This window comes from Equus asinus, chromosome 28, assembly GCF_041296235.1.
Source record: "Equus asinus isolate D_3611 breed Donkey chromosome 28, EquAss-T2T_v2, whole genome shotgun sequence".
Classification (NCBI taxonomy): domain Eukaryota; kingdom Metazoa; phylum Chordata; class Mammalia; order Perissodactyla; family Equidae; genus Equus; species Equus asinus.
The window spans coordinates 39,936,605-39,954,278 of NC_091817.1; the positions used below are offsets into that span (position 1 = coordinate 39,936,605).

The 17,674-nt window shown below is 38.1% G+C and overlaps 1 protein-coding gene across 3 annotated transcripts in view; it reads left to right on the forward strand.

Annotated features, from left to right (window-relative positions):
* CNTNAP4 (contactin associated protein family member 4) overlaps window positions 1-15,509 on the forward strand; it is a 243,903-nt gene extending 228,394 nt beyond the window's left edge. For 2 of the 3 annotated variants that reach the window (XM_014846907.3, XM_070500548.1), the window contains 3 exons: window positions 7,696-7,914; window positions 8,245-8,316; window positions 12,781-15,509. In XM_014846907.3, coding sequence (XP_014702393.3) covers window positions 7,696-7,914; window positions 8,245-8,316; window positions 12,781-12,974 — 485 coding nt within the window. In that variant the 3' untranslated portion in view covers window positions 12,975-15,509. The remainder of the gene's footprint in view (window positions 1-7,695; window positions 7,915-8,244; window positions 8,317-12,780) is intronic. The other variant, XM_070500547.1, reaches the window with a different exon arrangement.
* The last annotated feature ends 2,165 nt before the right edge of the window (window positions 15,510-17,674 follow it).

Consider the following 17,674-nt stretch of genomic DNA (forward strand, 5'->3'; position numbering starts at 1 on the left):
CCTCACAGTTAGTGGCGTATGGTTAGTGGACATACAGATAATCATGATACACGATGTTCCTACGTATCCAATTGAGTATAATGTACCCTATGCTGCTTTAGATAAAATAATTCCAAATCACCCTCCAAATTAAAATATATTAAAATGCATGTATCATTTTATAATTTCTGAATATTTGCTTTGAGGGAGCAGAATACAAACATTGACCAATTTTTTTTTGGAGTTGTAATTGGCCTACATTTTCAACCAAAGACTTAAAGATATGACCCTCCACTGCCATTTCAGATGGAAGCTCAGAAATGAAGGATGTGCCTTCCCTCTCTCATCTTTCTCCTTTGCTCACTTCTTAAACTTAGGAAGAACTATGGGGATAATTTTGGATTACTGTCACTGTTAATAAATATTACTAGCAGATACTGAGAAAGGAGGGTAAGTTTTAAGAAACAATATTCAACTGCACTATGGTGACATGGAAACCATCTCTAAGTCTCTATTACACTTAAAATATTTAAAGACTCAGTAACTTTGGCAATAGTAATGTGTTAGTAGTTGAGTGTTGTGGTGGGAAGATCAAGGTTTTAGCTAAGCAGCTCAGTTCAGATTCTCCTATAATCAGTACAATACATTAAATTTGCTTTTTATATTCATAATTCACTGTAAAATTAAGCTCTGAATTCTGTACCTGGGTACTTTTACGTGTTGGAATAGTTTTACGATTTATTTAAGTAAAAGCTGGACGGTTATTTTCACTCCTTCTGAGCAGCAGCTTTTGTGTACTATGGGTGAGGATCGATAATGATCGTTTCTCTCTTCTGAGGCCACAGAGCAGGAAGTATGCTCAGAATGCTGGGGTGGGGGGGAGTCAGGCCAGATGTGAATAAAGCCTGTAGTCAGCAAGGAAAGGACATCTGCTCAGTCTCCACTAAAGAGGTTTAGAAACAATCTTGGTGTGTCGGGAATCCTTTATCCAGGTGACCCGGATAACCTAAGGGCACCGTAATTTTGCAAATATATCGTGAGATGCCTCTTAGGATAATGGAGTCGTCATTTTAAGAGCAAGTTTTAAAAGAGAAGTAACAGTTTAAAGCAAGAAAAGTAAGAAATCTACTTAACATGATTTTTTGTGTCCATCAGGTTGATTTTTGAATATTTTAACAATTAAAATGTCATAGACTGTCTTCAGTGCATAGCGTGATTTCCTCCTTGTGTAGGCTTTCATCATTTCCAGAGGGTTAGCTATATCCTGTTGAAATGGCCAGGCTAGAAACTTAAAAACATCTTTTCTCCTAATCAGGATACATGAGCATAGATCAGAAGTGTCATGTCCCAAACCCAGAGAACATTCATGATGCTAAAACATATTATCTGATTTTAATTATAGAGTAAATGATAAGGTAGACATGGGGATTTTACAGGGGCACATATAGTACAAGAATATGAGACAGGTGGGATGGACAAGTGTACTCATTCGACAATGACATCATCTTCATTGCTTTCATTTGGCAAACATAGTAAAACAGAACTCCACTACACTTCAAAGCATAACAAATGATCAAAGCAAAAGTCACAAATCACACAATATATTTATCAGCTGCCAAATCTAGAAATCTTCATACAATGATAAAACTAGAGTAATTTCTAAAATAAAAAGGAGAAAGTAATTGTTTATTTCTTTAATTACTAACGTGCTTTAAAACGTATCTGCACCAGAAATAGGTAAAAAATAAAGCCATGATCAAGGACTTAAGCACTAATGTGTGAATGACTTTGTTAAAGAACAGACATTGATGGAAGAGAGAGAGAGGAAGGAATAGGCGGGGGCATAGATCCAGGACCTTTGGGGTGGAGAGAGGACACAGCCACAGCAAGGAGATGCTGGACAGGCCAGCCTAACAATGATCTGTTGGACTCGTCAGAATAAGGGCAGTGAAATTTGAATTCTGCTGGTGGTGTCGGTTAAGTGTAATAATGGTTAGAGATGGTTTCCATGTTATCATAGTACAATTTGATATTGTTATCTAAAAATTACCCTCCTTGCTTGATGTCTGCTAATAATGCTTTTTAATGATCATTGGAGTAGAAAATTGTTCCTGTAGTCCGTCCTCATTTGTAGAAATGAGTACTGGAGGACAGACAGACAGCAATTCCTTTGTTTCTGGTCTTGCTTCTGAGAAGGCAGACAACCTGATGTCATTTGTGAAGTACGTTGTTCACAATGCACTGAGTACCAATGCCAAAGTGAGTGATTGCTCAATCAGCTCCTTTAAGAGAACTCTTTACTTGAAAACTATATAAAAAGAGATCTCTCGAAGATGTAATTATCAAAGGAAATTTGAAGGCATAAAGTTGTTTTGCTAACTGGTTAAGTTATTGGGTCACAATTACATTACATGAAAAAAATCTCAATTAAGATTATTACATAATCTTGAAATTGCATAAAACCTCTCATGGGAAAATGTGCCCCCATTTTGAATAATGATATACTTTAACCTATTGTAAAATGACTGAAAAATTCCTGTAAGAAGCCTGAGTCTAGTTTGTAATGACTATTTATTGCTTTTCTATATCAGATATGTAATGGTGCTGTTCTGTTCATGGATTGCTTTTCACATTAGAAGACTTTTCTAAAAGCCCGAGGATGGTTTGCACTCACTCTGAGCAGTAGCTTTGGTATATTTAGAGGCAGTGACCCATAGGGATCATTTATCTCTTCTGAGGCTGCAAAGCCAGGAAGTAAGTCAGATTTCTGCAGTGGAGACTTGGGCCAGATGTAAATAAAGTGTGTGGTCGGAGGGAAGAGGATGTCTACTCCATGTCCTCCCGAGTGCTTTAGGAACAAACTTCAATCTCAGGGCTATTTTACGTAAACCTGCTTCAAAGTTAAGGGGGCACATAAGAAAGTTTAATTGCATTACTTCAGGGTACTGTGACTTTGTAAATATCTTATCAAACGACACTTACGTTGAGACAGGTTATGCTGAAAGCAAAAGAGAAAGACAGGTTACCCCAAGATATCTAACTATAAATAGCTTTTGTGTAATTCAGGTTTATGAGGTTCCATCTCAGAGCAGTAGGTTTGGTTGGCAAATAAACGCCTTTTATGAAAAACTGCTCCTTTGTCCACATAGTGTTTGCTGTCTGCGTTGCCATTTTACTTTCCGCTAACCCTTTGTTGTTGTGATGGTTGAATTCTCACTGTAATTGCATATACTGGTAAAACGCCCTGCTGGGTTCTAGCCCTGCTCCTCCTCTGATTCATTGCACCATTTTCAGACAAGTCTTCTTCATCTTTAACTTTGTGCATTAAAGATATCGAGATCCTTTTTAAAGATGGCCTCTTTTCATAGGTATGACCAAACTGCTTAGATTTGTTTTCTGAGTTTTATTTTTTGTTGCCTTTTTTTTTGTTTTTGTTATGAGTGCCACAAAAGATTTCATGAAGCACTCCTTATAATTGTTCTTCCATTTACTTCATGTCCTTTCCAGAAACAGTAATAGAAAGGCACTTCATAGGAATTTTAATTCCTTGGTGCTCTATTTTTCTTGTCGACCTTTTGTTAAAAGGTTTCTTCTTTGACAAAGCAGAAGTCATTTCTTTCGTTGGAAAATATAGTTGAGGCTAATTTTCTTAAATGGACAAGATCATCCAAAAATTTGAATCAGTTAAGGATTTTTATAACCAGAAATGTCCAGAACATGACTTGTCTTATCGGTATTCATGTAAAGCAGGAGACATTTGTCTTCAATTCTTTCACCTTCCCTTTTCTAATCTTTACATGATGGCATTTCACGAGTTCAGATATTAGGAAAGATACATATTTGTTTCATTGGATTTATTAGCACAGTTGTCAATGCAGATATCTGATGCTATGTATTTCCACAGCCAGCTTTGCCTATGAGTAACTTCATATAGCCATTACTTTTTGGGGACTCAATTCCAGGGAGAAGACTGCAAAGTCTCTGTAATTCCCCTTCATGCCTATTCCTAATTCCAACCCAGCAGGGGATTGGTCCAGCCCAGCAGGCAGAGGGGAGCCTAGGGGTTGCCAGTGCGAAGGTGTTGTGGGACTCCCTGCTTTCTGGTTGGAAGAGAGTTTGGGAGCTCACCTAGAAGAGTCTCGGGGAGACCCTGAATTGTGTGAATCCAGGGAAATGCTTGGCTCCCTGAACACCGTGTGGAAGGCCAGCACTGGAAAACATCACTGTGCCTCTTTTCCCTCTTTGCCAAAAAGAGAATGGTCTGAAATTTGAGAGTTTCCTGAATCCTGCTGAGGATGACCTGAAACTTGGGTCAGTTCCTCTCTATCCCGAGGTTGGGCGGGGAGAAAGGCTTCCTCTTGGTGCTTTGTCCTATAGCTTCACTGACGCAGATGGCCACGCTGTCCACCTTCTCCAAGCGTCAGCCACCTAAAGAAGTCAGTGACTGAGAATCAACCAGCAGATGAGAAAAACAGACCCATATTTAAGAAGATTCAACAGCAGAAAATTGGGAGAAAAACCACAGCAACCAGAATCATTCCCTGTCACAATAAAGCTATTCAGGGAAACAGATACCGTCCTGAATGAAACTTAGTGAGAGCACCTGAAGGAAATTCCAGTAAAGCAAGAAAAAGACCTCGAGGACCTAAAATGTATGATTTTTTCAGACTGAACAATTCAGCAGGAAAGAGTGATCTTTGTTGATACTGAAATTCATTACCTGGAAGAGCAAATGAATGAAGCACTTGACTCATGTGAAAATAAGTCCCCAAAGATACAAACGAGGAGGGAAAATAAAATAGGTTAGAAAATATGCAGAGAAAACCCAGTGTGAATAATCAGCAGTCCAGGAGGATAAGAAGGATGAAAACGACACAATAATGGCATGCACAATATGTGAACTTTTCCGGGCTAGAGAAAAACCGTGTGTCTGCAGATCCACAGGGCCCACCATGTTCTATGCAGAATATAAGACAGAACACTCACACCCAGGGACAATCCGATAAAAATTCATAAATCACCAGCAATCTTACAAATTTTGAGATGCTGGAGTAACGTCTACAGACTACTAAGAGAATAAGCCTATGAAAAGAGTCGTCCTTAAGGTAGACATAAAAAAATCACCAAATCCATCAAGACAAATTTCTGTTCCAGATACATGCCAGCACATTTTCTCATTTATGTTTTCATAGTATTTTCACTCTTCAAAATTTTCATTAGTTTCTTTTTCTACGTTTATTTTCTGTCTCCCCTCCTAGGATGCAAGATGCTTGAACTGCGGGGAATTTGTTTCCTGTCTCTTTAGCTCTGAAAAGAAATATTAATTGACTAACTGTCCATTTTAAGTTTTAGACTTTAAAGTGTTTTTTTATACAATAATTTGTGAAAGATAAAGTGCTTTTAATTTGAAGGTGTAGTTTTAAAAAATTGCCTCATGGAACCAGCCTGGTGGTGTAGTGGTTAAGTTTGTGCACTCTGCTTCGGTGGCCAGAGGTTCACAGATTTGGATCACAACACATACTTAGCACTGCCCGTCAAGCCACCCTGTGGCGGCATCCCACATTAAAAAAGAGGAAGACTGCCAATGGATGTTAGCTCAGGGCCAATCTTCCTCACAGAAAAAATAAGTGTTTTTTTTAAAAAGTCACCTCATATTAGATTTTTACCATAGAAGTGAATCTTATCTATTTACATATTTTTTTTTTTGGTTCAGGAGGTAAGATTTTTGGGCTGGCCGGGTGGTGCAGTGGTCAAGTGCACACCTTCCACTTCTGCAGCCCGGGGTTCACTGGTTCGGATCCTGGGTGCGGACATGGCACCGCTTGGCAAGCCATGCTGTGGTAGGCATCCCACATAAAAAGTAGAGGAAGATGGGCACGGATATTAGCTCAGGGCCACTGTTCCTCAGCAAAAAGAGGAGAATTGGCAGCAGATGTTAGCTCAGGGCTAATCTTCCTCAAAAAAAAAAAGGAGTTCTGAAAAAGAGATAAGATTTTTAAAAGGTCTATAGAAATTGTATTCAAGATTTTAACCTTGTGGAAGAAATGTGAAAAGCACTGTCCTGATTATGTTGCTATTAAAGTATATTTCCTTTTCATTTCTTGTAAAAGTAAAAAAATCCCAAAGCAAGAATGCTGTCTTTTTTTAAAAATATGTTTGAATGTACATCCAGTCAAATGAGTGACTGCTGTGTGGTTGGACTAAGTTAGTTCTTCGGTTTATACGTGTTCGTGAAATGCCTGCATGTAACAACGTGATGCTGGACGGTGAGGGTCATCTATGTGCTCTGGGAGCTTACAGTTCAGCACGTCAGCAGCAGAGTGATGTTCTCTCAGTGCTGTCTGTGCAGTGAGGCAGGGTAGCCTGGTGGTAAGAACATGGTCTCCCAGGTTTGAATGTCTGGGCCTGACTCCCATATCCCCCATCATAGCAGGAAAGTGGTATCATCTCTCTAATTTTCAGATTTCTTTTTATAGAGAATGGTACCCATGATACTAAACGTTTAATCAGTATTTTTATAGTTAGGTATAAAATGTGAATGAAAATGGAGCAAAAGGAAGTGTTCTTCAAAAACCTCGATATAACAAGGCAGCCTCAGTCAGAGCTGAGCTGCCCAGAGTTACTTCTAGAATAGATCTCAAGCCGGAAAAAGGCCCTGAAGAAGACATAAGCTGAGTAAAGGAGAGAACGTGTCAACCAGAAAGTGGTTCATAAACCAAAGAAGCTTGTGAGTTTGGAGTCCAGAAGGCCTGGGGTCTAGTACGTAATGCTGACAGCTGTGTAACCTGGGGAGAAGCACTAAAATCCTGGACCTGGTGTCTCGTCTGTGTGACTGGAAGCAGACGATCACGGCTGCTGTCACGTTTAAACACAAACACGCGAATCCCTGAGAACAGGGCTTAGCACATAATATGTGCTCAATAAATACTTAATATCTATTACATTATTTTTTAAAAAGAGAGACAAAAGTGCAAATCTTGTCTGTGTCCACATATTGCAGTCCGGGAGAGAGTCGTTGTACTATTTTATGACCAGATTGGGTGGATCGATGCACTGTAGTCTGATAACATTTGAACTTTATAACTCGACAATTAACTCCCCTTGTTTAGATTTCATACTCACCAAGCATGAAATAGAAATAAATTTTTTCACTGTAAAATTACGAACTAATTGGCATTCAAGCCAATCCCTGTTCCACAATAGTCCCATATTAACTAATCTGTCATTAGTATGGGGGGGTTCTTTGTCCTATGGGGGCCGCACAGAGAATTCTGTCTGAGTGATGGCAGACAGTGAAACAGGGAGAAAAGGCAGCGAGTTATGCGAGTTTTCACCGCTGCATATGAGCAATTAGAGAGGGTCTCTAAAAACTTCGGGTGTGGTGTCTACTACATGATAACATCATCATGAACCCTCAGCAGTTCGTAACCTGACCCCTGCTTTAGGGGATTTAATCATTTCCAGACAGCTGGCAATACCCTATTTAATTTGCCACACTTAAAAACGTTTCTTTGTTAACCTGGGAAGTTTCATCAGTAGTGTTGGAAAGACTTAATGGATCTGACTCAAAATTTTAATAAAGACAAAGGAAAGAAGAATTTAGTAGCTGTCTATGTATTGCTATTGCCTTATCCAGGCTCAGAATATTCCATCTGTAGCATCGCCCGTTTGTACTTTGACTATTGTTAATGTTGCGGTGTTTCTTTGGGTTTACAGAACACAGTGATGTGGACCAGGAGACAGCGCTGGCCGGTGCACAGGGCTTCCAGGGCTGTCTCTCGGCAGTGCAGCTCAGCCACGTGGCCCCTCTGAAGGCTGCGCTGCGCCCCAGCCGCCCAGCCCCCATCACTGTCTCAGGACACGTGACGGAGTCCAGCTGTGTGGCCCAGGCTGGCACTGACGCCACATCGAGGGAAAGGACACATTCCTTTGCAGGTGGCTCATGGCTCTTCCTTTACCCAGTCACAAACACAACTTGCCCACAGAATATTAAAATCTTCTGCTGTTGCTCTTATGCTACGTTCTTGAGATGATTTCTTAAAATTGGTTTTGTTGGTTTCGTTTTCAGTTCTCTTTTCCATTTCTTTTCTAGATTCTCACTTATTCATGTGGGCCATCGCGGTTGACATTGCTTAAGTTTAAAATTACAGAAATCCCACAGTCATCTCCGTAATTCTGTTCTGGCTTAAAACATGTATGAATTTTTCCAAGTTTCTTTTTACTTGCTATATCACTCCTCGCTTTTTTTTGGTCCTTTAACTGCAGATCATTCTGGAACAAGAGATGACAGAGAACCCCTAGCTAATGCAATCAAAAGTGACTCTGCCGTCATTGGAGGTAATAGAAAGCCTGAATGAGCTCTTCTTTGATGCTTATCATTACTAATAATGGTGAATAGTTAGCATTACAGAAACTACCTATGAAGAATCTATTCATATCGTCAGTGTTAGGCCCTGAATCCTCAGGTCAATGGGGGTGGTTTATTACTTGTATTGGATTGTCTTAGAGAGTCTCCTTGAATTCCCTGCTTCCTTGGAGATTTTCAGTATAAATAATTGATAATTTCACTGAAGCACCTCACTCAGAGAATAGTTGCTCAGCCGTGTAATAATGAACATTATTTAGCTTGAAAATGGCCACCCACGATCCCTAGGGAATTCTGAGTCTATTTGGAGTAGTATCACTTTTGTTGGCTTCTTGGGCATATCACTGCTTCTGCAAGGGTCTGTGTAAAAAGTAAGAGAAACCTGAGATTACCTTTAGAGGCATATATTTAATCTTGCCTTAATGCTTAATAAAGTAGATATTTCTATGGCTTAGATGACGCTCCTATCAACGAATATTACACTTTTATTTGAATTTTTATTGACTATTAGGCTAATGGAATAAAAGCACTTCACAGTTATGTTAAATTACAGAATTAACAAAAAAATTTTAAGTATATCTTCCTGGCAGTGAAACAGTATTTTCTCTGAGACGTAATTTATTTGAAACCAACCCCAAAATAAAGTTTTTTCTTCCTGATTAATGGTCTTAAGAATGTTATTAATCAGATTATTGAAATGTTAAGTGGCTCACCTTTTCTCGACACTGTGTATCATATGGACATAAAAAGCAAACAGTGATCTTATTACAGTGCCAGATAATGTGATTACTCATCTGCTTGGGCAGCTTATGTGGGCTTTATGCCTGATCCATTTGGTTCTATTTTTTACACCCTTACTCATCTAGACATCAACTTCCTTTAAGTAGTTAGGATTCTATTTAGACAGAAAATGGTGCTGGTCAGATCTTTCTGAGGATGTTCACGTCCCCATTACTATTTCAGTTGCTTTTTTTTAAAATCAAATTAATGGTATATAAATTAAAGACACATAAAATAGGATACCCCTGTGGTCATCTAACAAGCTGCAAACAAAAACTCTGTTAAAACAGTAGTTAATAACTGCATGTCTAAAAGAAATGCATTAATGTATTATTTATACATGGTATGGTAAGAACTCATTTAAAGCTATAGCCTTTAAAATGTGCTCAACATTTAAACTAGGATTCCTAGTAAACTAATTGTCTCAGTCTCGTAGTAGTGCTCTTTCTATACATTTAACTAGTATAGATATAAGGAGATATAGATACAGAGAAAGATATAAATAGAGTTATTTTATAGTCAAGCCAATATTAGAACAAAATATTTAATTTTGAAATATTATTACTTTGAGTAAAAATCATTGGCAAGATGTACAGAGTGAAGGAGAGGTGCGTCGATAAGTCATTCTGTGTTACCCCAGAATGGAAACGAGTTACAGGTCACCTGTGAAATTCTCACTTAGGTCAGATGCACAGAGCAGAGATGGACGCTGTGGAAGGTATGCAGCTCAGGGCCTCACCAGGGTCTACAAATCTGGTGTCTATGTTTGATCACTGCAGGAACTGAGCTTCAGAAGCAGAGCAGCTGGTCATGACCATCTAAGCTCGGAAGGCCTTGCTTCAAACCCTACAGAATTTATCTGCCAAACCACAGAATATCGTCCTCTAGTGTGCTGCTCCATCAGGTGGCATTGTAGTGGAATTCTCTGCCCATTGTCTAGTTGCTCATAGATTGCACCCTCTATGTAGCAATAATTAATCCATTTAAGGATTTTCCAAATTGGCTAATCCCCCTATGTTCTACACTTTAGAGTATATTTTTCTTCACTTACAAGTACTAAATAATAGAAGATGGGAAAATTGATTTAATAAGACATTTAAAACTGGTGACCCAGATACTGTAGAGGGTTTCTGCCCAGGCTACACAGGTAAGGATGGTCAGATTTAGACAGAGAGAAAGCTACACAGTTTGCTCATAAGAACACAGTCACATAGAGCTTCAGATGGCAATGTCCTAGAGCTCGGTAGTTGGCCATATTTGTTTAGAATATCTTTTTTTTCTTTTGATATAGCAGGTTAGAACAAAATTTTTCTTGGACATGACAAATCCTGACATAATACCTTCCCCACATTAAAGGGGATAAATCACCTCCATAGAACAAGCTAGTTCTAGAGTCCATCCATGGTTTTGACTGTCTGAATCGCCTGTCTGGGCCAATGTAATGTTGATGTTTATTTCATAATTGCAGTGGTTTGCTCTCTAGAACATACTTCAGCAGTTTTTCACATTAAAGTTGTTCAGAATATCTCTTTAAACAAGAGGCCTGTCACCAGACAATAGAAATACTTAGAGCCACTCAACTGATTACTTTTCTAAGATGAGAGGCCACATGTAACAACTAATGGATATTCTGATTAAAATGATTATTTATTAATATCACTAATAATAACAAAAATAACCATATCCATCAGTAAAGTCTTTAGATTTCAAGTGCAGAATTTGGTTACACATTTATTTAGATTTATCAGCAAGGAATTGCTTTCCTTCTCAGATAAGGCTGACCTAGCCAAAAATCGGCTAAGCCGTTGGCAATATTATCATTCACTATAGTGAATCTGCACATCAAATCGTGTGCTCAGGAATCCACTGGGACCGGTGAGAACCTTCAAAGTTCTGGCTTGGTTGGACTCCATTAGAGCTGAATTTAATTTAATTTAAAGTAGAATGAAGAGTCCTAGTTTTATGATAGGAGAATTCATCCACATTGCTGTTTTTCATTGTACCTATTTGTGTCTAAAAACAACTCCATTAGTTAATACTGCCACTGATTTCATCAGAAAAGTCTAAGTATTAGGAAACTTTCAGACTTACAGCGACAGAAAATAGTTTTCCAAATTCTATTTTTCACTTGAAAGATTGAATTTTATCATTGGCAATATATATTGTCAGTTGTTTGTCTTGAAGTGGCAGACTTCATTCATTTTTAGAGAAAATATCTGCCAAATATCCAAGTCAAAACAGTCATAATTTGTTTGTCAGTTTTCCATCAAGTAAAAACTTTTTGTTCCGTGAAGCAAAAAGCAACTAGTTCAGCTCACAACTCCAATGTTCACACAACCCCTTGCCTGGAGACAACCGTCACACTTCAGGATAGGCCAGGAGGACTTTATGTCTGCTTTCCATTCACCAGTCAAAATGTTAAAAAGACGCACAGCTGAAGGTCAAGATGTGATCAAGTGAGTAATTTTTAGCACTTCATCAAGGACACTCAAATGAATCTGCCTTTTTTCTTTCTCCTGCGATTGCCTGGCAGTGCATCGCCTTCTGCTTTATGAATTCAGTGACCACTGTTACAGTTTGGTGGCCTTGCCTTAATTCATGCTGAGGTACCAGGAATTTTACCTAACCTTGTTTTGCACTATCAGTGGATATGTCAACACAATGGAGAAAGCATCTTAGAATTATTATGAAAATAGTTTTGACCCTGTGGAGCCCTTCAGAGTGTCCTGGGGACCACCACGGATTTACTGGCCTTATGTAATGCCAAGGTTGATAACCATTGGCATAGCTAACAATTGTGGTATTTAAATTTTTTATTTACAGCCAGATGTTTCAAGAAATCAATATTCCTTACATAGAAATAATCTAAATATACCTCTATATTGATATCAATATATTTCATTAGTCAGAATTATTCATATACATAACCTGTTCGTACTAGTTGGCAGTATGGCAAATCATTGAAGATCAACTTCATTAAAATGTTTATGTATTGAGGGGCCAGCCCGGTGGCACAGTGGTTAAGTTCACACATTCCACTTTGGCGACCCAGGGTTCGCTGGTTCGGATCCCAGGTGTGGACCTACGCACTGCTTGTCAGGCCATGCTGTGGCAGGTGTCTCACGTATAAAGTAGAGGAAGATGAAAACGGATGTTAGCTCAGGGCCAGTCTTCCTCAGCAGAAAGGGGAAGATTGGCAGCAGATGTTAGCTCAGGGCTAATCTTCCTCAGAAAAAAAGTTTATATATTTAAATATAAAACACATTTAATTATTTTATGATGTTACTACTACTGTATAATTTCAAAATAATTAAAACTTGTCTGTGGATTAATACGAGGTGACCACATGGCCTTAGAGACATGCAGGTAATATCATGTGTTAAATATAAATGCACTGAATAAATCCAACATAATATGCATTCTGAATAAATGGAGGTGAACCCACAAGGTTGATGGAACTCAGAAGCAAATTCAATATGTTATGATGCCACTTGATCCAGAAATACCTGAAGTTTTGATATTTCCAATTTATGTATACTAGATGCTTGATTCAAGTTGAAAATAATTTTATTGTGACTTATTAAACAATGAAGTCAGCACTGTTTCCCTTTGGACAAAAATTCTGATTTTGCATTTCTTTTCTCTTCTCTCACTAGGTTTGATAGCCGTTGTGATCTTTATCTTGCTGTGCATCGCGGCCATAGCTGTTCGCATATATCAGCAGAAAAGGCTATACAAAAGAAATGAGGCAAAAAGGTCAGAGAATGTAGACAGTGCTGAGGCTGTTTTGAAAAGTGAGCTTAATATACAAAATGCAGTCAGTGAAAATCAGAAAGAGTACTTCTTCTGATTGGCAGCTATGATTTAACTTATAATTACAACAGTCTGTTTTAATAGCCAGGGGCTCTCAACGGACAATAAAATGCTCTTACACTGAATGTACAGGCAATGGATTTGCAGCACTGCCATGTTGCCATGTCCAGACTCGAGATGGCTCCAGGAGGCCTCATCCGGTGACATATTTCCCATAGCAGTCATTCTGTATAACAAGGAATTAGATATTGCTGTTAATTTCCAACTGTTCTGGTATGATCTAAAACAGAAGTTTAACTCGCTTGATGACTGCAGTTTTTAAGTGTGAAAACTGTAGCCCTGGTCTCTCAGCCATGTGATACATAAGTTTCGTTAGAGGTAAAAATCAACATCGGACTATTCTGACCTTGCTTTATTTGAACATATGCTGTGTTTGCTTTAGTGTTCCCACGGTGTTACTCATAGACCTGGAAATGCTTCTAAGATCCTGTTTGGCTGGTGTTTGCATCTTCAGTGGCCAAAAGTATACAAACCCCTTTGCCTTTCTCTGTATTACATTCAATACAATTTCTCAATAGTCTTGAAAGATGTTTTGTTGTCATTGGTTTGTTTATATTCCTCTTTTTCTATTTGACTATTCTTAATGATTTTGACTACATTAGGTTTTGAGTGTCAGACTTCAGCTCTGAACATAAAATTCATATGTGACAAGACTCAGAAAGTGCACGTCAGTATGTGTTGTCTTGCCTTTGAAAATTTTTCTCTTTAATTTCCTATCATTGTTGGTAGTGGCAGTAGTCAAAAGCCTGGGTAATCCAATTTCCCGAAGAATGTGAAATGTTTGCAACTAAACTTGTTCATATAAAAAACACGATGCTTAATACCACAAAAAATTTTTTATTTACAACTGTAATATCTCAAATGAAATATACTTCCAAGAATGTTTTCCCCAAATGTTATGTCAGTTTTCTTTATAGGTTTCTACTTCTGTTTTTCTGAAGTTTATCACCGACTTTTCTTTGATCTCCCTTGACTGTATTGCATAGAGCATGTTCTTATGTATTAGAAAAAAAGAGACACTTTAATGTGTAGAACTCCATTCCCCATTCTGAAATATATCCTCCTTCAGGCATATGTTTTGCTGTGCACTGACCTCCAGGACGTAACTTTTTGAAATATAAGCTGCAACCATGCCTCTTTTCTGCAAAACTAGTAGAGTGATTAAAGGAAGCTCATTCTGAGAGGTGATGGCATGTTAGATGATATATGCCAAGTCTGCATTCTAGTTGCTTCTCATTTATGAGGCTGGGGTAAATTTCTCAAAAAGTACCAGAAATCAATATAACCTACTAAATAGTACATTCTGATTAGGGGATATATACATTCTGGGAGATCAAAGAATTATCAATAACCTTATGCATCTGTTGCAATAATTAATTTTGAGGCCATGTATGCAACATGCTGGCATGTAGCTGTCTTTGAATTTCACAAGCCAATTATATAATCGAGATACTTTGCTATTTATACTCATGCTTTTCAGGGGCCTGCCAAGGAAAAATTGGATTCCTTAGTTTGTCCACACCACAACAATTTGGAAATATGTAAATTAAGCATCTTATTTTCCAAATTATCCTCCTTAACTCTCCTTGCAAACCTGCCTGTCTTTTCTCATAGCACTATATCCATAGTGATGTTTCTGTAAATGCCTGACTAAATCTTAAGGATATAAATTAATACAGTAGTTTATGAAGGACCTCTGTTGACAAATGGCTTTTGTTTTTTAATTGAAAGGCCTGTGGTGGCTAGGGAAGGACTGAACACAGAAGTGGTAGTTTTTATTTCATGCAAAGTTGAATACAAACATCGTAACAGCTCCGAAGCGTTTACAAGCGTTCATGTTATTTAGTAGCAGCATTAGGCTGGCTGGGAGCTGGGATGCAGACAGGTTTATAGATGGGGAAGCCGCACAGTCCTCTGCGGTCTGCCCTGCTAGAAACCGCAACGTTACAGCATCAAAATGCATTGATGTATCATATGCCATGATTTTCATTTCCTGATTTGCGATGTGTTCCTTCTTTTTTTCTTAATAAAATGCATTTTTGAAGTGAAATGCAGAATATATTTTAAGAGACATTGTATAAAAGTTTAAAATGAGGGAATTATGCTGGGTTTTTTTTCTCAAAACAGTAAAAAGATGTGTAGATGTACACTTTCCTTACTGGCGTGTGTGTTTTTTAAACCTTTTGGTACATCTTGTGATTATTATAAATTGTTAACGAAAGCCACATTTATGTTGTATTTTTCCTTTTAAATGGACTTAAAAATGAAAGAAAAATAGATAAATGTTTACCGATTGTAACAAGTAAAGGAAGTTAAACTAGATTTTAAGTTTTGCCAGAGAACAATGACTTGACTGTTATCAATTGTTTGTTGAAAGGTTATTATATATTTAAATTGAGCGATGTTCTTTTACTTCTGCAAGGAGCTTGGCCAATGAGCACTATATAGTTGCACAGGATTATATAGAAGAAAATAGTGCACTCTTCTCTAACATAAAAGTTTTTAAAAATTCTTTATTTGTGGTTTCAAATGAAAAAGATGAAAACAATATATAATTAACACTCTCTTTTTGGGAAGACTAAATTTCCAAATCTCATTAAAGTCAAATGTGCAATATGCAAATAGAGCAGAGTTAGCATGACATATGAAATGGGGGATCATCCATGGGAAATAACATCTTAATTTTGAGAAACCATGCCACTGAAATGGCCCTTGTCCACTCTAGGAAATAGCTCCATTTAAAAAAATCTTTTCCCAAGTGCTCTTTAAAACACATTTAATAGTGGGGCCAGCTTGGTGGCATAGTGGTTAAGTTCACGTGCTCCCCTTTGGTGGCCCAGGGTTCGCCGGTTCATATCCCAGGCATGGACCTCGCATCGCTTATCAAGCCATACTGAGGTGGCATCCCACATAGAAAAACTAGAAGAACCTACAACTAGGATATACAACTACGTACTGGGGCTTTGGGGAGACAAAAAGAAACAAAGAGGAAGATTGGCAACAGATGTTAGCTCAAGGCCAATCTTTCTCATCAAAGAAAGCATTCCTTAAAAAAATCCAACATTTAATAAATTCTTTAGCCAGTAAGTTAAAGACAAGAGCAACAAGAAGAAGCAGTCAGACAACCAACCAAACAGAAGACAATTCTTTAAGATTACCTTTAATTAGGTGGTGTTGTCATCCATCTATAATAGAATCTTGGACCAGAGTCCATCACACAACTGGAGAGCACTGGAAGATTATTTAGTGTTAATGTCTCAACTTTACAGATGAAATTCCCCAGACATAGATCTATGAGGTGGTGCTCCCAAGGGGACGTGTAGCAATGTGTAAGTGGTGAAGCTGTGACGAGAATTCCTTTTTAGTACACATGTTTCTGGTCTCAGTGTTTCCAATATCTGGAGTTTAGGCAATTATTTAGTGACGTAGAAAATTTGAAGGATCTTGATATCCTCTTTGTCCATAATGGCCTGTAGTTATAGATATTTTCCATATCTTTTTTAAACGAACATAAACTTTTATTTGGTGAGTCGTTGCCATTGATAGGTTTGGTTTGCTTTAAAACATATTTCTTGAGCATATGGTTCTTGACTCCAGGACAGACAGTTATAACGGGAGCATTTTTTGATAGTCTTTGTGAGATACATATGAGTTAGATCTGACTGATTGAGTCATCAAATATTTTCCTTATGACAGAGGAAAGATGAACTAGACACATCTCATGTCAAACTATGTTCAGTTGACTGATTGACTTCCCAATCCATGTATCAACTAAAGGATGAATCTACTAGATACTGTCAATATGTCCTCACTGTCTTCTACTTTTCCAAAGTTTGCATGATGGAAGATAGTAACAAGGAAGAAAAAGTTCAGAAGATGACTGTTTGTGTGCTGAGAATGTGTGTGAACGAAAACACGCATGTGTACAAGAAAGAATATGCAATGAGGAGAAAGGGAATATGAAACGGTCTGCATATAATGTGGTAAGAGAGTTGGATTTTGGTGCATCAGTGGCTTCCCTGGAGCCTGGTTTTGATGATTTGGAAATCATCAAATGGAAATAAAATGAGATGGAAAACAATTAGACCCACAATTATAATGGCTTCTCCAGTGAAATCTTTTTTTATCCTTTCCCCTATTGATAACATTATATTTAATTTTTTATAAAAAACATATACACATACTTAAAAATCAAATGGTACAAGAAATCTTACGAGGAAAAATAGCTCTACGTCGCCATATCCCTTATACTATCACTTTCAACTCTTTTAGCTCTGTTTTTCGCTATTTCCGTGTTTCTTAATTACATGCCATAATAGGCTGGGTTCTCTAGGAAGCAAACTCTGAGATACAGATTATCATGGAGGAGGTTCATTAGGGAGTGCTGTAGAGATCAATGTCTGTAGGGGAAAGGGCAGGTGGAGGAGTTGGATGTGGTGCAGTCGTAACAAGGCTCAGCCAACCCTGTTGATGTGGCCCTTTAAGGATGTTCTGAGTTGGGGTGAGGAGGCTGGGCTTTTATACTGCTGTATCAACCAGGCATTGGATGTGTCTGCCTGGTGAAGTGGGCATGAATTGGACTAACAGCTCTGTTCAGCTTGGGCAGATCCTAAAGGGGGAGGACAAACCTCTTCAGCATCTGGGGAAAATAAATCCTTCCGTCCTGAAACAGGGATC